Genomic DNA, 27,561 nt, shown 5'->3' on the forward strand with positions numbered 1-27,561 from the left:
AATCGTTTCTATGACCTAGATACTTGGACAACTGCCACCCCGCCGCCACTACAAAGACAGTTCGTTTAAACTATCTCGGGGATCCCCAGACTCAGCCCTAGCGTCGAGGTGGCGTTGGTCAGACACAAACCCATTACACATTTTAACTTGCGATAGAACCACCGAATTCAACTTTGATATTACTTCATCTGTCTTAGCTTGCGGCACCAGTTGAGCCCTGGATAGTTTGTCCGAGCTAGCATCCTGCATGACCCCCAACAACCTAGCCCACCCACCTATATATATGCAACCAAGCTGCCGCCCTCCATAGCGTAGACCTTTACAGTCAAAGTTTCTACGAACTCGGAAAAAAAAACAGTCTACATTCATCATGAAGTTCTCCATCGTTGCCCTCCTGAGCGTCGTCTCTCTCGTCGCTGCCACCCCCATCGACAACTCTGCTGTAAGCACTATACCGCAATCTACAATTGCCCGCGCCGAGCAAGGCGGCTAACAAAAGTTCCTACCAACAGGCCATGGTCGATGCCCGTGACTGCGTCTGCCCCCCTCACGTCGCCTGCGGCTGCGCCAACTAAGTTACTAGCTAGACTATACTAGGTTTTCTCCCGGGATGAATAAAATGTCTCTGTGCTACTACTGTCCACTGTCGCTTTAAATCGATGTGCAATCGGTGCAACATATACAAACGACCGCGATGCTACACTACAGAGATGCCGCTTGAGATGGAACAACTCATCGAGACATACACTGCGAGTGGTTCGTAACGCCACGGCAGCAGCGGCCTTTACTGTTGAATCTTCTTGAACAGCACTTTTCCATCCTCGATCCCAAGCATGGGATTCGTAAAATCCACTTCTAGTGCCTCTGTCTTGCCGTCGATACCAACCTTGAACTCGGCTCGTAGTGTTGCCGACATGGCATCCTCGTCCAGGTCGATGGGTTTCATGCACGCCAACCAGTGCAGTCCTGTGGCGGGAACCAGCCGGATCCTCAACGGTACAAACGCATCTCGTCGTACCGCCTCCAATATGGTGTCGCCGCGCTGTGCCTTTTCTGCTTCTGGGTGCGACACCTCTGTAAATACCATCGTGCCGTATCCGGCGTCACGATACGCGCCGGTCAGCTCGCCCGTCTTGATGGGGCACGACATGGGCGTGTCGCCGAGGTTCGGAAAGAGCACTTCCATGGCAGTATCTTTGACGGCCTTGTATGTATCCTCCTCACTCCTCAAGCTAAATTTCCATTCGCAGACATCAGCATGCTGTCAACTGTTATATTCTAACAAAGTTGTACTCACAGCGCGGAGAAATCCTTCCTCTCCCCGACAGGCACGCCAATCTTCTCGTCAATGAGCCTGTACGCCAACGAGCGGCTGGAACAGTTGGACACGCGGTGCGCGTTGCCCGCAGCCACGAACCCAAACTTGAAGTCCGGCAGCCAAAACATCTCGCAGCCGTGCGTCATGGTCGCGCCGCTGTGCGAGTACAGCACATGGCCCTTGTAGACGGTGCGCTGCCAGCCGAGCCCGTACGTGGTGATGTCGCTGCCGTTGGCTGTCATCGGGCTGATGATGATGCGCGGCTTCCTAATGTCTGCGTGCACCGCCGTCGAAAGCGGCTCGCCCTTGTTGAGCAGGCACCGCAGCCACTTGGCCGCGTCGCTGACTGTGGAGATGACGCCGCCGGTACCGCAAAACCCTTTCACTGTCTCCGAAGGCAGTGGCTCGTAAACCTTCTTCTCCGAATCCCAGCTGTAGCCTGTTGCGATTGTGTCGGATCCTGCCTCGGCCTCCTCGTTGCCCAAGAAGGTGGACTTCATGCCTAACGGGTGCCAAATGTGCTCGCGGAGGGCATCTCCCAGCTGCTTGCCTGCCACTGTTTCAACAGCATGCGAGAGCGCCATATACATGTGATTGCTATAGATAAAACGCCGGCGTGGCTCGTCACCCATGTTAAGGTGTCGCATCTGTCGGACGTGGTCACGTTGCGTCGCCGCACGCGTCGTGCCGTCAGGCAAAGTTACTTCCTTGAGCAACGCAATGTCATGTCGACCCATGCCAGTATTATGACATGATGCGTCTTCGACGGTGGCATGGTTGGTTGCCCAATCATCTTGCAACACAAAATCATCCCGAATCACAGAGGCCATGGTTGTGGACCAGCCCTTGTCTGCGAGAGTCGGATATTGCGTTTTGCTGTCAATCATCTTGGCGAGCAGTGCGCCGGTATGGGCTTTGGTGCAGGAGCCATTATACCAAAGAGTATCATTTGTGGCCTTCGTGTCGGGAAGGACGGCATGGCCAAAGCTCTGCAGAGCCACCGTGTAAGTTCGATGATCATCGAGGAAGGGGTTGTGGCATACCTCGGAAAATATCTCATCATCATCAATAACGGAAATTGACATTCCGGGGCAATTCCATGCCTCCAAAGTAGTTTCTACATGTTTTTTGAATTCTCCGGTAAAGGGATTGCTGGGTACCGTTACCGAGGGCATCGTGGTGACACTGGGCTCTTGGTCATCACCCATCTTCTTTTCGTGATGAAGGGAGAAAGACAGATTGCTGGACAGAAGAGACTGACATCGGGGGAGGTCTCATTTTAAAATTCTGTTCATTTTCCAACATATACGAGACTGTGTCGAAGCTCGCAGGATTGCGGGGTTGCGCCTTGCGGCAACCCGTCTAGACCCTGAATTGGCTGACCTGCCCCGACGTGAACGAGTAGAATCGTAGAAGTCCAATAATGAGCACCCGTTTCTGCATTGGAGGCGCCACTAAGCTGACCATGTCGCAAGACTTTATACATGGACCGGCTCGTTATTGGTAGAGCTAACGAGGTAGACCATTTGGCGTCGCTGTGAGGCGGAGGGGTGATTAATTGCTACGTTCAGCCTCAGTCTGGTTTCCTTTGTGTGGCGCGGCTTGATATACCAGTAGCCCAGCAGAGCCTCTGAGCCTCTCAAATTCATACATAAGGCTGTGGGCAGCTCTACGCTCTGGTTAGATTGTGAATGCAGCCGCACTTTCAAATGGAGGAGCCGATGTTGTGGACTTCTAGCACGATGGTGCTGCTGCAACTGTGCTCTACTTGTTCCTCGGCGTAAATAGCCGCGCAGACAGTTGTCGTCCGATATTTACACAAAATTCGGGGTACTGGTGACATTTTTGTTATGTACATCCATGCCATACCTTGTTTGTCGATTGCTGCCTCCGCAACACATGGCCCAACACGATTTCGCCGCGCGTTCTGGCAAATCTGGCTTGCAACCGACCGTTTGATTATTTTTTTCGAGAAACAATTATAGTAATGTCTACGTATCATTATCTCCCTGGCTGACTCCGCGAAATAGTGTAGTGGCACCTGGTGATACCCTCACCTGCTCAGCGCCGATGCACTCTGGAATGCACCTTCGGAGCAGCCGCAGCTAAGGCGCACCCTTTCGTAGCACTCTTCCGGGAGGTTTGCAAAAGAGACCGCAAACACAATTCAAGAAAGGGATGATCCTATTTTTAGGGTGTAGTGCCGAGCTGAGCCCGTCGACGCAGTGTCTCAGATCGTGGCATTCCAGTCCCGGCGGCGCCGAAACCATCGCAACCAACTTGTCACTCTCCCAATCCGGTCGCTTATATATATATCGGACCTTTGACGTTTTCAAGGGCATGTCTAAAGATTGTTTGCTCAAATCGCAACCTTTCTTATCCTCTGCCGCTCCGACTTCTCCAAATCCCTTTCCACACTCTCGAGCGCATATTTACACACTCTCATCACACAAGCCAAAATGTCTCTCATGATACGCATCCCTAGCCGGAATACCGATCGTCGCACGACGCAATACTCAACAGCGGGTTATTCGAGTGTTAGTGAGTTGGAGAATTGGCAGCTTCAGCCCCAGGAAAAGCATGCGACAAGAGGTCGTCGGTTTTCATCGCCGACTTCGGGCGACTCAGGAAGCGACGGTATCTCTCTGCGACAGAGGCTCCAGGCTTTAACTCGCCAATTACGAAGGAGATCTCGCTGCTCACTACCACGCCGAAACTCTAGCTCTTCTCAAATACAGAAAGGGCCCGACTCAAATCGCCTGTCAGTATTGAGCAAATTCGCCAAGTTCGCCCACACGAGCGTGTAAAAACATGAGTCAATGCCGCGTCAAGGCTGGCTCGCGAATTACAACATAGACAAAATGTCGACGTCACTAGCACATGCATCAGCGTCCATGTGCATTGTCTGTGCAACACCAAGCAGTGGTGGCAAATCCAGGGACGGCGCCAAGGCGATTCAACAAACCGCCGGTTATATCTTCGTTCGCCGTACTAGCAATACTTTGGGACGATTTTCTACAGAGAACAGCGCTAGAATGCACCGATTTGTACCCGCACGTGTTCCTGTCGATCGCAGCTGGACAAACGTGGCGCACCTCGAGTCCTGTCACATGCGAATGCATTATCAGATGAGCGCTCTGTTCTACTTGGGGGTCAAGCCACAAACCCAATTATTTATGTATCTAAAAATGCGAACGCATTTAACCACACTATCTTCAATGCAAACCTATCGATGCCTGAGTTAGTGCACACCCAAATGACAAGCCGTGCTGCATAGCGCCGTAATCGTCGTGCCTACGGAGTAGCGCTCTCACAGATGCGGCTGTACGGAGTCGAGAAAAATCAAAAGAAACGCATCCCAGAAATGAACCCAGCTACGGAGTAGTATTCGTCCTTGTCCTTGTCTTCTATCGCCATTTTTCGTCCCGCTGTGGAGATGACAGGGACCCAGCGAGTGTCTTGTCGGCTATATGCCCCTGCACGAGTCACAGCTCCAACGTAGCATGCTCGCGGAGCATAATTAAAAGCGAGAAAATCCGACTCGGCAGCTGCCGGATAATCACTAATGCAACGCACATATCCCTCAGCACAATTGGTTTCTCTGCTCAGAGTCTTGTCAACGGCCGTGTGTACAAGTAGGCACGTTGGCATGTGGACCGCCACGGTGCAGCACTGTTGTATGACGAGGGAGGCTGTACGATAGGATACGCCACAATGCTTATTTTAGGATGACGAGCACCAAATAGTGCAGCGGATATTGCGGCTTCTCACAGCCAAGGGCTTCCCGGGAATTTCCAAGATGGCGTTCAATGATGCGTCGACAAGATAATGACGGCTTGGTAGCGGAGGGGCCGGCTAGATGCCCTTGCAACTTGTAACTCATGTACCCGGCATGTCAGAAGCATCCCTATCAGTGCAAGCGTGGTGTAGCTCCTATCAATGAATTGAGGCTCGGCGGCTGGCCCCGCCATGGCCAATTACGCCATCCGCTGCAGCATCGTGGCTTGCAGGGCTTGGGTGATAACCGGCAGACGGCGTCGACCCGATATGATACTGTAGCAGGAGAAGAGACATTTCTGCCGCAAAAAAACAAGTCCGAAATCGTAGTGTCAGGAGAAGCCCGGATTTGCACCTGTATCAAAGCGATGCGAGACCCGTTGAAAGGTTTGGACAGCTGGACGATTGACTTTACGAGCACATGATAGATCTCTCTGGAAAGATAGAAAAGCACTTGTGACCCACACAACTCCCAGAGGAGATGGGCACGGGCAGACCACGAGGACCGAAGCAGCGAAAGACAATGAGCCTGCCCTATCGCACTAGTCCCGACTGGTAGGGTCGTTGTGTAAAACAGGTGTTTCTTTCTAGTAATGACTTCTGGCATGTGATGGGCTCCAGTAAAAGGTTTTCTGACTTTGGTTGAGCAAAACTCCATTTCGGGTCGAGCTAGTCATGGTTTTCGCCTAGCCAAGCAAGGTCCCGGCGGAGCGCGGACCTTTGGCCTCGTGCAAAACCCGCCCACCCCGGCCTCAAAGCCCTGCTCGCCGTAATAAAACAAAAAGCAACGGGACGGGGGCGGCGGGATGACAACTGCTCCGTTGAACGTGGCCGGCGGCAGAGTCGGGTGACAAAGAGTTTTCGTAGTTCCCTCGTGTAATCGCGAAATATATAGCCCTGTCGGCCCGCCCTCGTCACAGAGGAAGCTCTTGTCGGAACACATATCCTTTAATAGTTTCTAATTATACACAGAGCCTGTCAACAGTTACCAGACACAGCTCCCTGCCTGCACATCAGTTGCTACTAGTCTTGCGCCACATCGACACCACCACAACCACCACCCCATACTACAGCCATGTCTCTAGCCCGTACAGCATTGCTGGCTACCGGCGCCGTGCTGGTCCAGCTTGCCGGCGCCGTCGACCTCAACGATCCGCTGGACGGCTGCCCTCGCGCCGCGCGGTCCATTGCCGAGAACCAAAGCGTCTTCAACTCGACGGGCGAGTCGTCCTTCAAGCTGCCCGGCCAGTCGGACGACTGGTACCTCGCCCTGACGTTCCGCGACGAGCGCGAGCAGAATGCCCTCTACGGCACGTCGCAGACCCGCCAGACGCTCGGCGTCATTGTCAGCGTCCCCGAGAGCTTCCCCAACAGCGCGGCGGGCAAGGAGACCAGCCTCTGCGTGTACCGCCTCGAGCAGCAGAGCGCCACCGCCAACGAGCAGGCTTCGTGCTCGGGTATCCTCAGCGATGAGTGCATCAAGGCCCTGAACAGCGTCCCTGCCGCGAGTGACGGCTCCTGCCCGGTGCCCGACATTTCCGGTGCTTGTGGCGATGCCAAGGTTGTTGGATGTAAGTACCAAGCTTTCAATACAAAATAGGAACAAAGAAAAGCAACTTGCTGACATTGCGAAATAGCCACCTCCACACCTCTCGTCTTCAACAACACGCTATGCTCTACAAATGCCACCATCCCCGACTCTGATGCCATCCCGGATGGCTATCAGAACTACGTCACCTTTGCGTCTGGGCAGCTCAACAAGAGCGACGACAGCAGGACGTCCTACACCGTCTACAACGAGCACATCCTGCGCCCTGCGCCCATTCTCATCACTGCCAAGTTTGGCGGTGAGGCCAATTCCACTACTACCGGCAGCACTCAGTCCAAGCTGCTCTGCCTTGCGCCGAGCAAGGTCATCCAGGGAAGTCGCACTGCCGTGGTGAATTCCAGCGGCGCTACTGCCGGAGCCCTCCTCGGTGCTGCCAAGCCGGTGCTGCTAGTCAGCCTTGTGTCGAGCATCCTGGCGGCGGTGCTGTAAACGGCCCACGAATGTTTTGGGCGACTCAGGCTTGGAGTTTTGGCAGATTTTTTTGCACAAAAAGGAGTTTACGGAGTATTTATTGATGCCATGTTACGACTATGATACCATGATACAGCATACTTGTTTTTTTATTCCTTAATACCACCCCAGCGGAGTGGCTAATATGGCTGCGCACTGGTACATAGAACATAATGTTGCAAATAGACTTCCAATTTTTTTGAAATAAAGCCCTCATATCCGTGCAACCTTACTGAGACCCTGAGTTTTGATTACAAAGTTCTTAATCAAAACAAAACTGAGGCATCGTGGTCATTTACCTCGGTAATTCGTTCAGTGTAAGCCAGGGACCAACGGAAGTGGGCACACCAAATTCAGCCGTGCGATGGCACCACAAAGAACTTTCTATGGGCCTGAAGAGTCAGTGTCGGGCCTAGCTATTGGCAGCCGCAAAGTTCAACAGATCAGATGAAACGCCAAAAAGAAGATAACAAGAAGATGGGAAGGTCAAGAGCTGGCATGTGATGCTCAAATACCCTCAGCGGCCTCAGCGTGGCGGCCACAATTGCACCTTCAGGCGATCTGCTGTTCGGAAATTCCAATGATTCTTTCCATCGGGAGATGATCATAGCCAGGCTGTCGCAGTATTACCGGAGGGCCCACAGCGGCCTGCCTTTTTGCGACCGGCTGTCCGCTTGGGTTGGCAGCGCCGTCTCTGCGGCATACCCGAGGCCACCACTGCAGTTGCAATCGTGGTGAATGATAACAACGGTCGCTTTGAGCAGCCCGCGCCGACGGAGACTTCGGGTAGAGGGCTTTTGCCACAGCATCGCGGTCCGGCATTCGCTGTACTTGGGGCGTCGCCTTGCAGTCGCTACAGGAGCGTAGTGAAGGGACTCGCCGTCGTACGATCCTCGGATCGGATCCGCGGACTTCGAAATGCAGCCGAGAACTCAACCAGCGATTTCCAGCGCTGTGGGAGCCAAGGAGCCGTACTGAATTAAATAGGGGCTGAGCTTGCTCTGGCGCATCGTCTTGCAGCGACCCGGGTGCCCACAGCTGCATTAATGTTCTAGAAATACGAGGACTTGTTGCAGACGGCACTACTATCCCAGTTTAATTAGCTCCCCGTACCCAGCATCGCGACGTGGACATTTATTAGTGGTGCCTTGCGTGCGTCGGCGCCAAGTGCCGCAGATGTGTTGCATTTCAAGAGCTGCATCCTATTGACTGGGATTTTCTTATTGTTCGCTTGACATCTCTCACAACTGAATCGCGACAAAGGCGCTGAACTGTGCAATGGTACAAAGTCTACTGCAATACGGTAGGACGCCGAGAGGCACTCTCGGAAGCCGATCGGACTGGCTCCGGCCGGTGTGTATCACCGCATAGAATCTTGACCATGTTGGTTTGAAAGAATCGCTCTCGTCTCCGGTGCGCTAATTTTATCGATGCAAAAGGCGCATGCCTCGTACGATCGCGCACATCCCGTTGCAACCGTCATAACCGCGGCGTTCCCGCCGAAGCCACAATGTTCCATGCCGCCGGCCACGAAGCCGGCTTTTCGCCGAGCTTGACGCCTCAGCGCCTCCATGGCCACTTGTTAATGCAGTCCTCATTATTGTGAGATTATACCATGCATTTTCCTTGTTGTCCTTGTGCTTTTTTCTTCGCAACCCGTCTTCCGTACGCGCTCGCGACAAACCCCGGCCCTCCCGGATTACTGGCCGGTCGCCATTTTTGAGCCCCGACGGATGGGGCATCCCAACGTCATAGGAAGCTTCCGCCGGTCTTAGAACAAGCTCCGCCTACAGGGCAGCTGCGATAGCGGACTCGTCTTTGAAGCGTAGAAGATCCGAAACTTTACTTATACTCCGTAGGCGACTAATTTCTAAACCTTCCATGATCTTGTTTTCAATTCCTCCCCCAGACCATCTCCACTCAACATGGCATCAGTAATGAGACCAATTGCTGCGCGCATCACGCTGCGCAGACCAATTGCAGCTTCTTGCGCGGCGACCACAGCGACTCTTTCAAAGACACATACCCCGACACATCGATATCGAACATTCATCACAACAACGGCTCTACTGTCGCAAAAGAAACCGAGCGGCTATTCAAAAGTTTGGGACAGCGCGGACCACGCCGTAGCTGATGTAAAAAGCGGCGCGACCATCCTCAGCGCCGGCTTTGGACTGTGTGGTGTTGCTGGTACATGCTGATGCCTAATCAAAAAAATTGTTTATGGTCGCTGACTTTGAAAAGAAACGCTCATCGAGGCGCTCCATCGAAGAGGCAAAGACTCGCTGCACTCTCTTGCCGCCGTATCCAACAATGCCGGTATCGAAGGAAAGGGTGGCTTGTCGCTACTGATCAGCAACGGTCAGATCGAGAAGCTCACTCTGTCATATCTCGGAAACAACAAGACGCTAGAAAAGGGTTATCTAAATGGCGATATTGCTGTCGAGCTGTGCCCCCAGGGCTCACTGGCAGAGCGCATCAGGGCCGCTGGTGCGGGCATCCCAGCGTTCTTTACTCCTACCGGCGCACGTAAGTTCCTCGAATCGAGAATCGAAATAGCACATGTCTAATTCCACGCAGACACGCTTGTGCAAGACGGCGAAATCCCGGTACGACTCGGTCCCGGAGGCAAAACACTCGAGCGAGGCACAAAGCGCGAGACGCGCGAGTTTGGGGGCAAGACGTTTCTCATGGAAACTTCGCTTCCCGGCGACGTCGCCATCCTACGAGCCTACAAAGCCGACAAAGCTGGCAACTGCATTTTCCGGTAGGCTTACACTTGCGGTTCACGATCGTGACTGTCCCGGGCTGACGCACTTTGCAGATACACAACCAAGGCTTACGGCGTGCTAATGGCCAAGGCCGCCAAGGTGACGATTGTCGAGGCCGAAAACATTGTCGAGATTGGCGAGATTGGCCCCGACGAGGTGGACCTTCCAGGCATCTTTGTCGACCGCATCGTGCCAGCAACGGCAGAGAAGAAGATTGAGATTCTCAAGATCCGGGAGCCCGAGAACGAGACGGCCGGCGGCAATGGCGCCGGCAAGCAGAATGAGCACCAAATCCGACGTGAGCGCATCGGAAAGCGCGCTTCCAAGGAACTACAAGAAGGCTTCTACGTGAACCTCGGCGTGGGCATTCCCACCATGGCGGCCAATCACATCCCGCCGGGCCGTACTGTCTGGCTGCAGAGCGAAAACGGAATGCTCGGCATGGGTCCCTACCCGACGAAAGACCAAGTCGATGCGTATGTTATTTGTCCTCGGCTCGACTGTTTGACATGCACTAACTTGATCAATAGGGACGTCGTCAATGCTGGCAAGGAAACCGTCACCATGGTCCCGGGCGCGTCGTGCTTTGACTCTTCCGAGTCCTTTGGCATGATCCGGGGCGGGCACGTTGATGTTTCGATTCTCGGAGTAAGTCGCACGAATTTCATTCCACACACATTCTGCATGCATGCTAACAGGGGAAACTAGGCTCTGCAGGTGAGCGCCTCGGGCGACCTGGCCAACTACATGATTCCCGGCAAGGTCTTCAAGGGCATGGGCGGCGCCATGGACCTCGTCGCCAATCCGGACAACACCAAGATTGTCGTCGCGACCGAGCACGTCGCCAAGGACGGATCGCCAAAGATTGTGCAGGACTGCAGTCTGCCCCTCACCGGTGCGCGTTGCGTCAGCACCATCATTACTGATCTTGTGAGTAAACCACATTTGTCGGTCCGAGGAGAGTGCGTCTTGACTGACCGTTGTTGTACTTCAGTGCGTCTTCCAAGTAGACCGAAAGGCGGGTGGCCTTACCCTGACGGAGCTGGCGCCTGGTGTCACCGTGGATGAAATCAAGAGCAAGACGGACGCCAAGTTTGCCGTGTCGAATAACTTGAAAGAAATGGAGTAGGAGGATTGTTTCACGGTGATATTCGAATTTTGCGCATTCATAGACAAAAGTCTTGTAGAGCCGTAATCTGTAAATATGATTCGTCTTTTTTTTTTCTCGCTATGCTCCGTGCGCGCAATGTGCTCGAGTCGTCAATATCATCAACACGCGGCAACGATAGTACAGCATGTCAAGTTTCCAGACTTTTATATCCATGGCTCGAGAGCTCGAGTGAGGCGTCAAAGTTTATTAATATAATTGGTCTATTCTTTTTACATGTATGCAACCAAAGAGTCATCTATAAACTCGTTCAATGGCGCAAGCAGCGACGTCCCGGCCAGTGTTCGGACCCAATCTACCAAGTCACAGCTTCGATTCTCTCGGCTGCGCAAAGTTGCTCCCGCCCAGCGCCGCCGAGATGTCGTCCACCGACTTGAGAATCCACTCGCTGCCCTCGTCGCCCGCCAGCCACCTTGCCGCCGCGAGCTCCTCGGCGTCGAGCCCGTCCTGCTCGTACGTGCCGTCCTGCAGGGCCTTCCGCAGCCCAAACACGTGCGACAGCACCTGCGGGCCGACGCCCGTCTGCGCGCGCAGGCACGCAATCGCGACGACGCTCGTCATGACGCGCCCCAGGCTCGGCAGGCCGCCGCGCTCCCCGGCGGGCGGGTCGGCCAGCAGCGCGGCGTAGTGGCTGTGGAGGATGTGCACGGGCAGGTCCGGGTGCGCGCGGGCGAGCTTGGCGTAGAGCTTGGTCTCGAACGGCGCGTAGACCGAGTCCCAGAGGGCGCGGCCGCGGGCGGTTGTGGCGCCAAGGGTGGCTTCGGAAGGCGCGCGGGAGGGCGTGGTGCTGAGCTGGGAGGTGACGGCGGCGGGGAGGGCGGCGTGGAAGGCGTTGAGGCAGTTGATGGTGCGCGGGATGCCGTTGAAGGAGATGCACTTGAGGCCGACCTCGCGGATGAGCTCGGCGGACGAGGTGGACGAGGAGGCGACGCTGTGGAGGATGGGCAGCGAGTCGGGCGAGTTGAGGGTGAATGTGGCGGCGGCCTGGGGGGTGTCGGAGACGGTTAGTTACAAATATATGAAAATGGCAGGGCTGGATTTCGGGGGGTTGAAGGGCGACGTACCGAGATTATCAGCCACGGACGCTGGCCGAGTTTATGGGTGGCGGCGTCCTGCGCGATCCGCGAGTAGACGTCGCGGATCTTGGAGGGCGCCGAACATGGACCGGGCTTTGCAAACGGCGCATTGATGAGCGCCTTGAGCGCGGGCGAGAGCTTCGTCCCCATGGCGTCTGTATCGGTGGTGTCTGTATCGCGGGATGGGCTTCTGGTGGTGGTGTCGCGCGACCGGGCTGTGGTCTTGGGCATCTGGGACGAAGGACGGAAGGGAGAATGATGCCACGATCGGGCTTATATATCAATGCAGTAGCCCGTTCCGATTCGGATAGATGGTCGTTCGATTCAGTCTCGAAGTGCCGTGTCGTCAATCACTCTGGTCGTGGGAAAGCTTGCGAAGATGCCCGAACTAGGGCGCGACCTCGGTAGCTTTCGCGGGGCGGCGCTCAATTTTGGAGGCCGTTCCGATGACGACAGGCGACTGACATGGCCGGCTTGAGGCTCGGATACGCGGCAAACGGATGAGTTTGGACTGGGAGATTGATAAATAGGACTAAATTCTGATGAACGATCGATTGGCCGATTATTTGAATTTATCTTACGGCTTCTTAGACCGTCGCTGGGTATCTCGGCCTGTCCCTAGCTTTGTGTGTGTGGAAGATTAACGCACACCTTATGCACGCCTCTGTTTCAAAGGGACCAGGCACCAGGTTTTAAAAAGCAATGAGATTTTAACTTGAATTCAAACTATAACATACATTCCAACGCGCCCGTATGCAACCCTGCTGGGATGCCGCGAATTCCGTAAATTTTACCCACATGATCAGTTGCAACCAAAGACAATGAAAGATTGGGTAGCCGAAATGATACGCCATTTTTAGAAAAAAGAAGAGTACAAATCCTTCCTGTTTCTGTGTTATTTACATGCCAAACTCTGGAAAGGGAAGCCAGTCAAAGTTGTTCATGTCCTGCCACGACAGCCCGCCAAACGACGGCTCGAAGCCGTTACCCGGCTGGTTCAGCACATGCGTGATCTGATCGCCCGACATGGCCGAAAACTGCAGCGTCTCCGGCCACAGCATCGCCTGCCCCGTCATTTGCTGCTGCTGGGGATGGGCATGCTGGTGTTGCTGCTGCGGCGGCGGCGGCAGCTGCGTGTGCATGAGGTCTGGCTGCCGCTGTTGTGCCAGCATGGCAACGGGCGCCATGAGAGCCGGCGCAGTCGTCGCCGCCGCGGATGTCGTTGCGTACATGGGCGTGCCGCTGCTGCTGTTATTCGCGGCCGCCACGGAGCCTGCGAGGTCTCGTCCTGACGCCTTCCTCGTCGTGACGGCCTTGCGGACAATCTGCCGCAGGTACTTGCCGTACAGGACAGACAGGCCGTTGCGGTGCTTGGTGATGGTGCCGAGGCGCTCCAGCACGCCGGCGGCCTCGACGATGAGCTTGCGGATGCTCGGTGCGAGCGCCGAGCTATCGGTCGTGTAGGCGCTGAGCGTCAGCGCGAAGCAGGCGGCGAAGCAGATCATGATGGTGGTGTTGTTGGGCATGGACTGGAGCAGCGACTCGCCCTGGATGGCGGCGCGCATGACGTTGAGCGCCGAAGAGAGACCGGCTGTGCGGAAGAAGCGCCGCACCTCGATGGGCGCCGTCGGGTGGTTGATGACGCCGCCGTACGTGGACAGGCGTGTGTGGCTGACGAGGATCTCGACGTATGGCGGGAGTCGTCGGTCTGCCAAGTGTTAGATCTCAATACGGTCGCATTGTTGTGGCCAAGAGCGCATACCTGGTCCAACACCGATGGACAAGTCCCATTTGGAATGCCACTGCTCAAAGAAGTGCTCAATGGCGTCTTGGATGCTGCGCGGTGTCAGTCAGTTCTCTCGTTTTCTCGACGACTTATGCAATACTTACGATCGCGCTATTGCTGAGCCGTCGCTACTGGCACTCTGCGAACCGTCACAGAGTGAGCGGACATTGCTAAAGAGCACATCCTTGACGCAATTAGCTACCGCGCAACAAACAAATTGTCTCCTTGCCAGTCTCACCAGGTCTCTGCGCATTACTGCCATGGAAACTGCATGCCCGTCTTGGGACGCAGCGATAGTCGATTTAGGCCAGTCGTCGCAGTCTTTGATCAGCCGCGTTACAGGCACCATGAAAGGTCGCCCACGAGCAAGGCCCATTCTGCATCAATGAGCGTTAGCCACACGATACCATCCTCCTTTATCCACCATGGTGCTTACCCTCTTTCGACAACGTAGAGCGAGATCCAGCACCGCTCTCTCGACCGCAGCAGAATCATACCGCGTTCGGACCACGGCTCTATGCCCTCGTAGCCGTCAATCTCGAGTGCCGTGTCGGTGTCGAGGCACTCGCCCCGCGCCAGCGTCAGTCCGATGCCCGAGTCGAGCACCTTTTTCGACACGAGCGTCTTGTGCATGAGCAGGTCAATGGCAATGGTGGCCGCCATGGAAATGTACCAGCACGTCTCGTCGTCGGTGCTGCGCTGCCCAGGAAAGATCCAGGGGATGTTGACGACAAAGGCGAGTACAATCTCGACGGAGCGGTGGCGCCGCGTGATGACGCGCTGCGCCAGCATCTTGACGTGGTTAGAGAGGCGCTTGGAGAGGCTGCCGGCCGTGGGGACGAACAGCGCCGCGCATGCCATGAGCGTCGTGGTGAGAAACGCGGAGCGGGTGCGGGTGAAGGACACGGTGTAAAGGTCCGGATCAAGTCCCCAGCGTGTATGCGCCAGCTTTTCATGGAAACTGACTTCGGTTAGAGGTCTTGACCAAGTAGCAGCGGCGTAATGGGGACTAACTAGGTAAATAGCATCTCGGCTTCGTCTTCTTCTACGAGACCAAGAGAGATGGGGTCAATTTCGTCACCGACATCTAGGTCGGAACGAGTAATGGAGAAGAAGTCGTTGAGTTTGGCATGCTCGGCATCGCTGGCGGCCGCAGCATCTTGCCTCGTCTTTTGCGGCGATCGCTTGCCGCGCTCTTCTGCCGACGGCGTAAAATACGATGCTCTAGCCAGCAACTGCAGAGGGTTCTCTGCATCATCAACAGCCAAGCTCTCACCGGGCGGTCTCTGGTACCGGGCACCCGGGTCAGGCTCAACCTCGCGGGCGCTGGCGCTGGCGCTCATGCTACCATTTTGGCGACTGCTGTTTACGGCGTCGTCGTCGTCTTCGCCAAGAGCATCGCCGTCATCGTCATCATCATCGTCATCACCCTCGCTCATGGAGTCGTCGCCGCCGCCCGTGTTGTGCGACTCATTGCTCGGTGATACCCCGTTGCCGCCATCCACCTCGTGAAGGATGTCCCGCAGCCGAGCCAGTATCGTCTCATCCGCCTTGCTCCCACGGCCGCCTTTGCCAGCGCGGCGAGCCGCCTGCTGCACCTGATAGATGGCCTTGTCTATGCCAACCCTCTTACTATAGGATGTTAGCAGATGCGTGCAATAGGCGTGTGATGCGGTGAGGCTCCCTCCCCCGTCGGCTCATCACCCGCTGGCGCCCAACTTACTTTTTTATGCCGCGTTGTCGGCCTGCGTGGTAGTCGGGTCTGACGCATTCCTTGTCAAGCTGGAGACAGCGGCGACAGCGGCCCTGATCCGCCAGATACTCGCACTTGATCTTGCCCCTGCGGCACACGAGGCAAGCTGCCTGTTTGAGCCCAGTCTTGGGCGGCGACGCGCTGCCCATTGCGAGCGTCGTCCTCTATCTGTCCTCGACGTGTTTTGATGTCTGTCAAAGTTGTATCGGCTGTTCTCATCACATGGCACGTGCGCTTCGTGTACGTGCCGCCCCTTCACTCTCGTCGCTCAGATGAGGCGGCTCTTGATCTCAAAGGCTGGGCTGCTCCTCGCAGCGGGTGCATGCCCATCGCCAGCGCTGAGCAGATGAAGAGTAAATATGGAACTAAGATATTTACAGTCGTCCGAGATGCGCGGTGGCCTGCATGCCGAGGCGTTGATGGATTCGGCTGGGCTGTGGTTTTGCTGAACTGCCTAGCTGACCAACAAACGGCTTGGTGCGACCTTTTCTTAGCAGTTCGGCGGGAGGCTAGTTAGTGTAACCAGCTCGGCCCAGGAACTGATGCTGCCCGCTTCGCCTCCGACTACACACGGCATGATCCGCGGCTACATGTCAAAAGAGAACACATGTTTTTTATCCTTTTAAACAGCACTGTTAGAAGTCCGTAGCTAAACATCTCTTCAGTCGCGATCGTTGCACTTCTTTGACGTGGTGTAGACCAAAAAAAAATCATGTCAAACAAGCGCCAGCCGATTGGCCGCCCCAGTGCAGATGCAGGGTAGGCCTAGCAAGCTCTGGGATGCCACTGCAAATCTACCATCATTCGTCAATTTACAAATGCGCAGAGTAAAAAAAAGTACTTTTGGCTAGCTTTCTGACTTTGATCGAGAACTCTTACTTAGATCTAGAACGGCTCAGCGCCGAGAGCTTAAGCTATTGAGGTCCCCGGCTAGCGCAGTTGCCATGAAGCTTCCCTCTGCATGCACCCGCAAGGCTAACTTGCCTTGACTTCACACGTGGCAGATGAGGATTGGCATCTGCAAGAACCCAAGTCGAAAACGAATTCCAATCAAAAAGTCAACTGAAGAGGGATAGTCGTATCCTAGTCACCTCATGATTCGGAAGAAACCTTGGTGTCTGAAAGGAGCACCACTAAAAGCGCACCAACGCTGCTTCGACGCGACATACATAAATGTTCGTCAGGTCATGATAGCAACGGCGCAGCACCATATGCTACACTGATAAACCGTGCTTGGACGGTCTGCCACCTGCCACGCAATCTGCCCTATCACGGTTTATGCATGACGTCCTCTAAAGCATTCTTTCCCACGTTCCTCTTACGACCACTACGGACCACTCTACCATCCGGCTGTTGCGTGATTAAATAGAGTTGGCATGGCCCCTCGTGTTAGTGCGACAATGCTGCTTCCGGAGCTGCAGCCAATGGGCAGCACCGGCCGCCCCGTCCCGCCGTGCAGAGTCAATATTGTAACAATGTACAAAAAGGCCGCCCTGGCCGTTGTTTGCCTTTCGTTTTCGCCTCAGGAGAATGCCGAAGGTTGCTGTCTAGAAGATGGGGGTGGCTAAAGGAAAGCAGTAAAGCAGTCGGATATCGAAGCGATCTAGAACGACAGGCGTTGTCATGACAAGAAAGTGCCCACCAGAGCAAGTACGGACCGGCGACTCGGATGGTCCGGGCTTGTGGTTTATTTTCGCCGGCCTTGGGCGGGGAAGCTCAAAGTCTAGCCGTGATGGCCTCATCACAGACACGCCATTTGGCGACATCCGGGTGGAGGGCCAAGCCGGCGGCGTCGGCGCAGTTTTTTCCTTCTTCTCTCTGCAAGAATGATACAAGGCGCAGCGGCAGTACCGTAGCAACACAATGCCATCTCGGCTGCAGTATACACGGCGGCGCGCCACCAAGCCCCGGCAGAATAGAAAGAATGGCACCGCCGCCATGTTCGGGTTCATGTCCAATGCAGCCAAAGCCACCCTAAGAGACACGCCCATGGCTAAAGAAGGCGGATTCTGCAACTGGCGAGACCAAAAGCGCAAGACCAGGGCTGAAAAAAAAAAGGTGTTCCAGGCCCCGACAAGGCTTTGCCTCTCGACAAGCCCGTTGTCGTCTGCCGCCTATATTGAAGGCTCTCGGCCGCCACCGTTCCCCTCACTTTGCCACGGAGCTGTCAAAAAAACCGTCGGCCCCATCTAGCCCGTGCCGCCGTGGTACAATCTAGGCCGCCACCCTCGCCGAAATGGTGCCGTCGAGAATGAGTGCCATCGAGGTCTCGACCATTTGGGTCGTTGTCTGGGACTAGGTGGTGTGGTTGGTTGGCCTAAAGTGGTGGGAAACTATCCGTCCAGAACGGCACAACGCTGGCCGGCCCCCTCCCACCTTGAGATTGGGGCGTGTTGGAACCGCCGATTGGCTTTCGCCACTGGAAGCTCTAGACCTTTGCTTCATCCTTGACAGACCTGGGCGGGCGGGCGCACCCAGCCCCAAGCCGGGGAGGGAGTCGTTTTCTGTTTGGGTGTTTTGGGCGCATCACTTGCTCCTGACGGCAATTGAAATCGCCGGTATCCGTAGATTCTTGCATCAGCTCTCCCCTCGAAACCGAGGGGGCGTGGCGTTGTCTGTCCAATGCCCAAAACAGACGAAAGTTGCCAGACGGCAATGTCCACGGCCATGCTTTTTTGCAAGCTTTCATCTCTCCTAGCTCAGGCGCCACCAGGTCTAGAACGAAACTTCACCCGTCTCCGCGATCGCTCCAGAAAAGTATTTTTTTTTCTCTTCGTTCAACGGGGCTGGCCATTGGGAACTGGTCCACCGCTAATTTAAAGGCTCGAGGAAGACAAGAAGAAGCCGGTTCATGCAGGGCATGAGTGAATGTGAAACGCGGACGCGCAAATCACTTGCGCAAGCCCTATATTGGAAATGCCATTATAGAGACAAGAGAAGGCCACAGCGGCAGGCAGGGCGATCTGCTTTGTTTGCCCAAAGTATGGCGGTCCTGGAGCGGAGCGCAATAAGCTCAGAGACTTGCCTAGACCTTGGGCCACAAGCGAGAGACAATGTAAAAGAAGCAAGAATCCACAAAAAATTGCATTGTACTGGTTAATGGCACGAAAAAGAGTTAATTGCAGGACAGGCAAGGGAGAGCAGCTATAGCATGCCGGATTCAAGCAAAGATGGGCAGGGAGGGTGGGCTCTTGGGCTTTGAGATCGACAACGACAGCCGAGTCCCGCATAGATGCATATGCCAGAGGACGAACCCCCTCGTTTGTGGCGTTGGGTTGGATTGCAAAGGACATGACTGATGCCGGCTTGCTTATGGGAAACTGGCCAACATTCCCATGTTTTTTTTTAAATTTTTAATTGGAGCAGTTGAAACAAGGGCGAGTGGTACCTCGCACACCCCAAGCGGGCGCCACCACGTTTCTGATATAGCAGTCGGGGCGTTATTCATATTTATTATTACCTCGTATAGAAATCGCAAAAAGAAGAAGACGTGGATTCTTCTTTCGTAGATACGCAACTGCAAGGTACAGAAAAAAAAAGGGTTCAGCAGGCGGGGGCCCGCGGGGTCAGGCCATGTTTGCGTGGCAAATCAACTAATGCAGCAAATCTAATTGCAAGGGGTGAGGGTGGTGGACAATGCTGGTCCATTTTTTTGAAGTCGCCCCGACGATCATCTCGACGACTACAGAGGGATGGCAGCAAAGCAAGCTGAAGCAACAACAGTGTGTGTGTGTGTGTGTGTGATGGAGTGGCTCACAAGTCCTTTTTGAGCCACAGGCCCAGCTGAATGGTGGAGAGGCGCACCAGTCGCACCAGTCTGTGTGGTCATGCCAGTAACCAGTTAGTTACTCCGTCTGATGTGCATCGCACGTTATCTCGTCGCTCGCCGTTTCGCCCTTGATCGAGGGACATTTTCAATGACGTGCCAACATTGATTATATTTGACTAAGCAATCAGAGCCAAAAAGCCAAAAAAAAAAAAAAAAAAAAAACCCCCCCCCCTTGGTAAACAGAGACTGCCGGTGAGATTTCGAGGACTGCCCGTTTGTTGTGTGCGTGCCCAGGCATACTATCAGCACATGAATAGAAACGCCAAGTTTCCATGTTATGCCCTTGTTGCTATGATTGACATTAGATCAAAGCTTGTCGAAACGGTGTTTTTTTCTCCATCGCATGGCTAGTGACATTCCAAAGACTCCTTAATCTTGGCCATTCTCATCTCATTGCCCACAAACACGCGCATGTTTTTCAAAACGGAGCGAGCGGACGCCCGAGGCCGAATCGGGCCCTCCGTTCCAAACTGGGCAGCCACAATCAAAACGGAACCGCATGGCTGCTGGGCTGCTCATGCTGCTGTAATGGACTCTGCGTGTGGTGGAGAATGGCGTGTTTCTCGTCTTACTGGTGGTCTCCTCACACCGTTGCCGTGGGCTGGGCGTGGCATGGTGTGACAGAGCCACAGAGCCCCCCCCTCCCAAAAAGAAGGTTCATCAGGGGGGCTGGCATGGCAATGGCTGGCTGTGCTAGGAGTCGCCGATGCCACTATGCCGTTCATGGCGACCCAGTCTCGGTTCTGCACTATCACGACAGCTAGCAAGGGGAGCGCAAGATAGTTAAGGGGCCGGCCGAGTGGCTCCCAGAGTTCTAGACGAGTCTCTCCGTTTTGGATCCGCGTCGCCCGTTCCTAAAACGGATCAAGGAGGGTGATGCATCTATCGGGGTGGGTGGGCTGCATCGACCAGCCAGCGTCGCACTCGGCTGGCTGTCGCTGGTCGCTGTTTCATGCAGCGAGGCGCGAATTTCTGACAGTGGCTGACTACAGTGGCCGAGGAATCCGAGAGCAAAGGGCACCGACTGACTGACTGGCTGCGGCACCACTTCCGGCGAACGCCTTGCTGACCCGTTGGCCGGAGACCTTTGTCGAGGCATTGCTGAGGCGCTGCTGCTGCTGCACCACACAGGGCTTGGCGTCCAGGAAAACATGGCCCCCTTCTCCGCGATGCGTAACACAGTTTGACAGCCACACAGCTTTCCATGGACTCTATCAGGGTTCGGAATCGTATCAGGTCGTACAAAGAAATAAAACTGTCTCTTGTGTTGGGGTCGTTGGGCATCCAAAAAGTTCTAGAACGAATAGCAAACGAGACATGCTGGTAGACAAGAAAATTTTCTCACAACCTGTTGTGCAGTGACACAAACCGTTGACCCGAATGCTATTTTTGACGTATAATTCGGCGCCCATTGGTCATTTACCAGTACGAGCTGCTGCCTATTGCAAGTGTCAAGGGTCAACGCGTCCGTCCACCCTTGTCCGTTGGCGTTGATGCATGAGCCACCGGCCATCACAAAAGAGGTGAGTCAGAAGAAAAGACCCTTGAATCTCTTCACCGAGGGGGTGTGGCTTACTTTATTTATTTTTACAGCAACCGACAAAATTTGAGTCATATATGCCTGAACACTAGAAAACACAGGACACGTACATGCAAGAACATACATACCCTGAGAGGGCCATCCTGCAGCCACCAACAGGCTAATTGATGCAGCGCACTCTTCCACCGGCACACCACAGCAAAGGACGGCGAATGAGCCGGTGGCGGCGTCGGCTTCGCCCATGGGCGCTATTTCCGGGGCCCCGAGGGGCGGGCAGAGCACTAAAAACGCGGCATTCGGGGGAGGGGGCTGGCTGTAACAAGCCGCCCCCGTCAGACGCTGGCTAGTCGCGTTGGTGGTTGCCTGTTGCACCGGGCGCACTCCTCTGCCTGTGGCCCCCAGGCGAAAAGAGCCGTCTAGAACCTCGAGATGGTTGGTGGTGGTTTGTTTCCCACCAAGTTGTGACACGCCACAGAGCCGGTCCTCAGGAGGGTGGCCACATGGCCAAATGTCTTCCGGTGCCGGCATGGCCGCATTTTTTTCCCGCTTCAAATTGTCTTTGACGTGCTTTGCAAGAAAAGGCTGCCTTGAATTTTACATTGTGCACTTGTATCCGTGCAGAGCCGGATATAGCTAACTCAGCAGCAGCAGCCTCACCAGTCTAATATGAGCTCAACAGAAGTGAATGAATGGGACCAGTATACGTACTATCCCTTCATAGTGTCTATACAAATTCTACTGTCTACGCATTTCTATTTCAACATCTATCTATCATATAAGCTTATATTAGTGTCGATTTCCATCTATTCTACTTCGCCAAGCTAGTCTGTCTAGACTCTCAGTAGTTGCATTCCACGAAAGCGCGGCTGAAGCTACTGTTATGCGGAGGGCTGCCTTGCCGCGCCACAGCATTTGGCCAGCTGAGAAGTCGAGGTCTGATTTAAGCATAACGAGCGCCTCAGGGCGTTAAACGCCTCAACTGATGATCCAGGAGATCAGTTCGACGCTTGGTGAGCTGAGAAGTCGAGGTCTGATTTGAGCATAACGAGCGCCTCGAGGCGTTAAACGCCTCAACTGATGGCCTTGGCAGCTGAGAAGTCAAGGCCTGATTTTACTCACAACGAGCGCCTCGAGGCGTTAAACGCCTCAGCTGATGGCCTAGGAGATCAGCTCGACGCGCCACAGAGAGGCTGGAACGATCTGATATTGAAACTCGAGTTGTCTTCTCTCTCAGCCAAGTGGTGGACGCAATGCCAAGCGTTGTCTTGGGCGCGGCACTTTTCTGTAGCAAGGAAGGGACTGGTGCGCACCATCTGCAATAAGTCTTGATCCCAGAAAGCACATATATAATGCCCAGACAGTTCCCTGTCTACATCAATTCTCTCGACCAACTTATTCACAATCACAACTTTCCTGCACGAGACTACCAAATCTATATAATCATGACCATTGTTCGAGTTGAGCAGCCCCGCTCGTGGTCCCACCACTTTCAGCGCGTCACGATCAACATGGACGTGGTGTCACAAGAGTGCATCAACATGATCAACGCCAAAGAAGTCCAGGAGCTCCTCAAGCGAGACGGGGTCCGCCACGCCTCCTTTGGCCAGGCCGTAGCCGACAACAACAACGGCAACAAGCTGGCCAACGGCTACATCTCCAAGCTCGAGATTACCGGGTTCAGCCAGAAGACGAAGAGGGTCACCCGCTTTGATAGGAGTCGGCGCTGGGAATGTGACGTTTCCATTGCGTACAATGCTGTTCAGGAGTTTGTCACCATGGACGATGCGGAGAAGGATGGGGATTTCAGCCGGCCGCCGATCCAAGCCGTTAACGACCTGCGTCAGCAGTTTACGAAGCATGGCGTGTAGGGTTTGGGGCAATATCAGTGTTTTCCGCAAGATGATCATTAGCAGAGAGAGCGAATCCTCTAGCTAGTTCCTCACGGATACACATGCTGGGGAAATGGAATATGCTTCAACCGGCTCATTGGATCCTGTAGTCCAAGGATATAGCATAATCAACAACACCAAGTTCCCTGGTTCATTTATTTCTCCTCGCCTGTGACCTGCGGGGCGCCTCTCTGGTCTCTCTGCGTAGCTCTGGTCAAGGCTGCGTTGACTTTTGCACTGCATCCGTATAGAGTCGGATATTTAAACAATTCAGCAGTAGCAGCACACCAAAGACACAAGCTCCACGCTAGTCTGAAACGGAACTCACCGCGTCGGCGCCCGTGCCGAACGAGTCTTCTTTTCCCCAATCCTTCCCGCAACGGCAGTACAGAAAAAGCTAGCTCCGTCGTCTATTAGGAAGTTCCTGGTCGGAAGCAGGCAAAGCAGAAGCAAATAGTGTGCCCTGCGCGAGCCAGCCTGGCCGCTAACTAGTTCACAGTAGCACTCGGTCCTTTCCAGTCGAGGCCTGGCTTCTGCCCCCCCCAATGGGGTGTGGGAAGAAGAGCTCAAAAAAAAAAATTCAATGCCAACTCCGGGGCAGATTTTGCAGGCAATCTCCGATGCAGCCGTGTTTGCCTTTTTTACTGCATCAGACTTGAAGTAACTCCGCCCCTTGTCAGCAGTGTGGGCTGGAGGGATGTAACACGCTTCTTGATCCTTCTCATTGGGGAGGGGGAGGACAACACAAATCGGAGTCATACTCTGTGCCTGCAAGAGTGCGAAGTGCGCAAAGTGCGGCGCCGCCCCAAGGGTTCATTTTCAGCGCGGCGCAGGCGGTAAACCAGCCAGCCACTCTTGTCTGTCCCGTTGAGACAGGTGCTGCGATGCTGGGCCCCCCCTGCAAGGTCAAACGGTCGAGCCCATCTCGATGCGGCAACTGACCATGCTCTGGCTGCATCGTTTTGCCAGCAACGCTTTTTTTTTTAATTTACTGTCGGGGTGGTGACCTGCAATGCAAGGGAGGGGTGTGCTGATGCGCATTGCGAGTGCGGCGATGTGCATATGTAGTTGCATGGGACACGACACCGAGTCTATAGATGGACTTGTATTATTAAGAAGATGCCTGGCCTGTCATTAATTTTTCAAAGGGAACAGGTCTTGGCGCGATGCCCGTGGTATGTCGTATGTCGCCGATGCAAAGTACGCCGCGACAAGGGCAGCGCTGCGGCCTTCTCGATGCACCGATGCAGGCTCCGTGTCTTTTGTTTCTTTCGTTTGGCAAGCAGAGCAGCGATGAGCCAGTCGTGCACGTGCTCTCTGTCTCGGCAGCAGACGCGCAGCTGGTGTCTTGTCTTGACGAGGGACAAAAAGGCAAGACACGACGGTAACGTTCCGTAGGCAACATGTCCATCTGCCTGGTGGTTCCAGCGCCGCGACTTTGATTCACTCCAGTACGGACTAGCAAAAGCAAGCGAGCAAGTTTAAAAGAAGAAGGGACGGCACAGCAAGACAGGCGCAAGTCTAGGACTGCCCAGAACGGCAAGCCGGGCTGATCATTGTCCGCTTCTTGTCAAGGCTGAGCAAGCTGTTCGTCCTAACCGTGGGTGAAAGCTGTTAGCTGGCACTTGGCGCAAACCTTATTGCAGCTCTCCGCTCCTCCGCGGAAGCTTCGTCTCCAGTTGCGCACAATGAAGGAGAAGATGTTCGGAAGTCGCTTTGTGACAAATGATCCGCGGAAGGCGAGGAGCTGAACTGCGTGCGCAGCGCTCCGGCAATAGGCAATGATGGGCGGGTGCATCATGATCGTGCTCGTCTTACACGGCAGCCTTGTCGTGGCGGCTTATCAGTATTGCCAAGCTGGAGATGAAACGGAGCAGGATTGTTATGATGAAGCGTGGCATCGGCGATGGGAAAGCAGGAAAATACAGCAACTACTAATCACACAATTTCGATGCCTTGTTCGATGCAACGGTTTTAATTAATTTACTTTGGCCGCTGGCATGGGAATAGCGAATAAGCCGGCGAAAGCTGCGGCCATGGCACGCTACGGGGTACGTCTGCCCCGGGGGCGAGTCCTTTTCGATGGGCAGCGTCTTGTGGTGTGCGCATCGCCAGAGAGATGGTGCGTACTGGGCATCGATGCCCAGCGAATGTCTAGCGGAACGGGCTCTGGCGCTAGCAGAGAATGCTGCTCGCGCATGTCCATATAAAGTAATAATGAAACACCCTCGGATCAGTTGATGCCAACAGAACTGCGATTCTCTCGTATTTTCCTGATGGGCGAGCCGAGGGCAAGGCGACGATGGGCGACGCTGGGCGATGCGTGTGCGGTGCGCTGCGGTGCGTGGCAGGCGGTAGCGCCCAAACAAAAGGAGGCTACGGATATAATTTCGAGAAAGGATGCCTGCCATGCGCTTTTGTGACGGCTAGATGTTTTTGAGGCAAGCTCATGACTCTCACATATGCCCTGTTTTGGGTGGTGAAAAAGCGCCGCTGGTTAGATTGAGGCAGGACGTGTGCCCTATGCAGCCCGCTGTGAGGGAGCCCTGGCCGCCATGATTACAGTGAGCTGCTGCTGGTTCAGGCGCAAGAGGTCCACCTGCTGGCCACGCAACGCCCACTGGAGCTCCCTTCCCACAGTAAGAAAGTAGGAAAAGCAGAAGCAAAGAGGAAATAATGAGCGAGGTCCACCGGATGCATACCGTATAGATGCATAAAAAAACTGCCTTTGGGCGCCACCACCACGCTGGAGAGCGCCGGTCCACTGAAGAGGAAGCTGTACGGGCAGTGCGGTACTGCCGTGAACCTTGTTTGTTGCTTGTTTCTGGTACAGTGGCCCCCCGGAACGCGCTGGAATTATAGCGGGCTTTTAGGTACCAATTTACGGACCCAAGTGCTTGGGTTTGTCCCACACCTTGCTTGCACTGCACCAGGCCTTGGCACCCAAAAGAGTACGCGGCCTGAGCCGATGGTTCCATGGTGGAGACAGCAAAGGCCGTCCATGACATGGTCGATCACCGGTGACTGCGAGAGAGAGAGAGGGGTGTGTTGTCACGGCCCGGTGTACGGATACTCTGTAGGAACGAAATGACTGCGAGTATTGGATATATCGAGGACATAGAAAGAGAAAAAGGTCTCGGAAATACAACGTCTGTGCATGCTTTGTCCATGCAATCTCACAGACGCCGTGGTCGAGAACCAAAAAGAAGAAGAAGAAGAAAAAGGTACGCCCCAGCGCACAAGCACATGCTTGGCCTGCAAAGCACAGCCAGCCAGGGCACTCACTGCGACTGCACACCCCTTGGGCACGCCCCCACCCACTGTACCAGTAGCTACTCTGGAGGCATGGCATGCACCAAGCACCTCGTCTGCCCCCCAAATGGGCCCAGCCTTTTTGCCCTGGTACTTGCAGTACCTAATAAGCCCGCCTGCCTAAGCAGAAAAAGAAGAGCTACCCCCCTCACCCCCTCATCCCGGCTCCATCCCAACAGCCACACCCCCCCCTCGCATCTCATTACTTGCATCCTCCTCCTCCTTACACTTTTCTATTTCTTGCTGCTCCCTCCCACCTTTGAAATCCTTGCCCGGTTTTGCCAGATCCTATCATACCCCTTGCAAACAAAGTATACCCTTGCTCATCTCTGTTCCAGCCCAAAGTGGTTCGACTTGCTGCCCTGTTGCTCAAGACGCCTTATTATTATTTTTCTGCAGCATATATCTCTTACACGCCCTTGTCTCTGCCACAGACTCCGCCCACCTTTTTAACGACGACCATCGCCAACACTTTTTTTGCCCGGTCTTTGTTCTCTTCTCGCCTAGAAACACAAACAGGGCGCTCGAGTCAGCTTCAACGAGTTGGTTGATCCGAGCATTCTTAGCCAGGTCCTTTTATATACCTGGGTCTGTCCGACGTTGCACACACGCACCAACACACACACGCCCAGCAAAGACCGCACATCTTGGCTTTGAAACCACGTTTTGACGCCGGAGCCTTGGGACGAAAAAAATCACCCGTGCTTCCCTCAGCCACACTACAGACGCAGGACATTGCCCTCGCAAGTTTCGGCCTTGTTAAACCTCGACACACCCATACCACACCACCAGCACGCAGCCCGACGACTACAAAATCGTCCACATGCCCGAGTTCGCCAACCACGCCTCTCTTCCTCGCCTCTCCACCATCATGCCCGCCGGAGATAGCTCAGCGTCGTCCTCGTCCTCTTCCATCTCATCCGACTCCGACTCTGCTTCCGCCACCTCGTCGACCAGCTACGCCATGGAATCTGCCCACCCGCCCAGCGCCTCGGTCCAGGTCCTGCGCTGCATGCGCTGCGCCCGCGCCGTCGAGACCACCACAACCGACGACATTGCCACGGCCGGCATGGTCCGCATCTCCCACAACCTCTACTACTGCGAGCGCTGCGCCAAGACGGTCGGCTACAAATAAGCGTCTCGCCTCGCCTCTCCCGACCGCCCTCGGCGGTTGGGTCACCGTATACGACCTCGTGTGAGCAAGTCTCACACGCTGTGATGCATCTTTCCAAGCATTCTACTACACGACAAGTCTGCTGCGTGTAGCATCAGTCTTCAAGACG

General features: G+C 54.7%; 8 protein-coding genes across 8 annotated transcripts; 5 read left to right on the top strand and 3 right to left on the bottom strand.

The window, feature by feature from the left end:
* Positions 1-784: 784 nt before the first annotated feature.
* Positions 785-2,526, bottom strand: LMH87_004716 (uncharacterized protein; the record flags this gene model as incomplete). Its single annotated transcript, XM_056195979.1, has 3 exons — positions 785-1,232; positions 1,298-2,307; positions 2,362-2,526. The coding sequence occupies 3 exons, from the start codon at positions 2,524-2,526 to the stop codon at positions 785-787; spliced, it is 1,623 nt and encodes a 540-aa protein (XP_056049555.1).
* Positions 2,527-6,170: 3,644 nt separating this feature from the next.
* On the top strand, positions 6,171-7,133 carry LMH87_004717 (uncharacterized protein; the record flags this gene model as incomplete). Its single annotated transcript, XM_056195981.1, has 2 exons — positions 6,171-6,666; positions 6,733-7,133. The coding sequence occupies 2 exons, from the start codon at positions 6,171-6,173 to the stop codon at positions 7,131-7,133; spliced, it is 897 nt and encodes a 298-aa protein (XP_056049556.1).
* A 1,531-nt stretch (positions 7,134-8,664) lies between these two features.
* LMH87_004718 (uncharacterized protein) lies at positions 8,665-11,054 on the top strand (the record flags this gene model as incomplete). Its single annotated transcript, XM_056195982.1, has 9 exons — positions 8,665-8,756; positions 9,014-9,088; positions 9,298-9,344; positions 9,399-9,683; positions 9,735-9,921; positions 9,979-10,401; positions 10,456-10,573; positions 10,634-10,855; positions 10,920-11,054. The coding sequence occupies 9 exons, from the start codon at positions 8,665-8,667 to the stop codon at positions 11,052-11,054; spliced, it is 1,584 nt and encodes a 527-aa protein (XP_056049557.1).
* A 342-nt stretch (positions 11,055-11,396) lies between these two features.
* LMH87_004719 (uncharacterized protein) lies at positions 11,397-12,400 on the bottom strand (the record flags this gene model as incomplete). Its single annotated transcript, XM_056195983.1, has 2 exons — positions 11,397-12,077; positions 12,158-12,400. 2 exons carry the CDS (start codon positions 12,398-12,400, stop codon positions 11,397-11,399), a joined length of 924 nt encoding a protein of 307 aa, XP_056049558.1.
* A 668-nt stretch (positions 12,401-13,068) lies between these two features.
* LMH87_004720 (uncharacterized protein) lies at positions 13,069-15,857 on the bottom strand (the record flags this gene model as incomplete). The annotated part of the gene is made up of 7 exons (XM_056195984.1): positions 13,069-13,877; positions 13,932-14,005; positions 14,060-14,139; positions 14,194-14,332; positions 14,392-14,916; positions 14,970-15,587; positions 15,679-15,857. The coding sequence occupies 7 exons, from the start codon at positions 15,855-15,857 to the stop codon at positions 13,069-13,071; spliced, it is 2,424 nt and encodes an 807-aa protein (XP_056049559.1).
* A 5,177-nt stretch (positions 15,858-21,034) lies between these two features.
* Positions 21,035-21,396, top strand: LMH87_004721 (uncharacterized protein; the record flags this gene model as incomplete). Its single annotated transcript, XM_056195985.1, has 3 exons — positions 21,035-21,060; positions 21,131-21,189; positions 21,251-21,396. The coding sequence occupies 3 exons, from the start codon at positions 21,035-21,037 to the stop codon at positions 21,394-21,396; spliced, it is 231 nt and encodes a 76-aa protein (XP_056049560.1).
* A 758-nt stretch (positions 21,397-22,154) lies between these two features.
* Positions 22,155-22,945, top strand: LMH87_004722 (uncharacterized protein; the record flags this gene model as incomplete). The annotated part of the gene is made up of 2 exons (XM_056195986.1): positions 22,155-22,379; positions 22,439-22,945. The coding sequence occupies 2 exons, from the start codon at positions 22,155-22,157 to the stop codon at positions 22,943-22,945; spliced, it is 732 nt and encodes a 243-aa protein (XP_056049561.1).
* Positions 22,946-27,101: 4,156 nt separating this feature from the next.
* LMH87_004723 (uncharacterized protein) lies at positions 27,102-27,413 on the top strand (the record flags this gene model as incomplete). The annotated part of the gene is made up of 1 exon (XM_056195987.1): positions 27,102-27,413. The coding sequence occupies one exon, from the start codon at positions 27,102-27,104 to the stop codon at positions 27,411-27,413; it is 312 nt and encodes a 103-aa protein (XP_056049562.1).
* Positions 27,414-27,561: the final 148 nt, after the last annotated feature.

This window comes from Akanthomyces muscarius, chromosome 2 (assembly GCF_028009165.1).
Source record: "Akanthomyces muscarius strain Ve6 chromosome 2, whole genome shotgun sequence".
NCBI lineage: Eukaryota > Fungi > Ascomycota > Sordariomycetes > Hypocreales > Cordycipitaceae > Akanthomyces > Akanthomyces muscarius.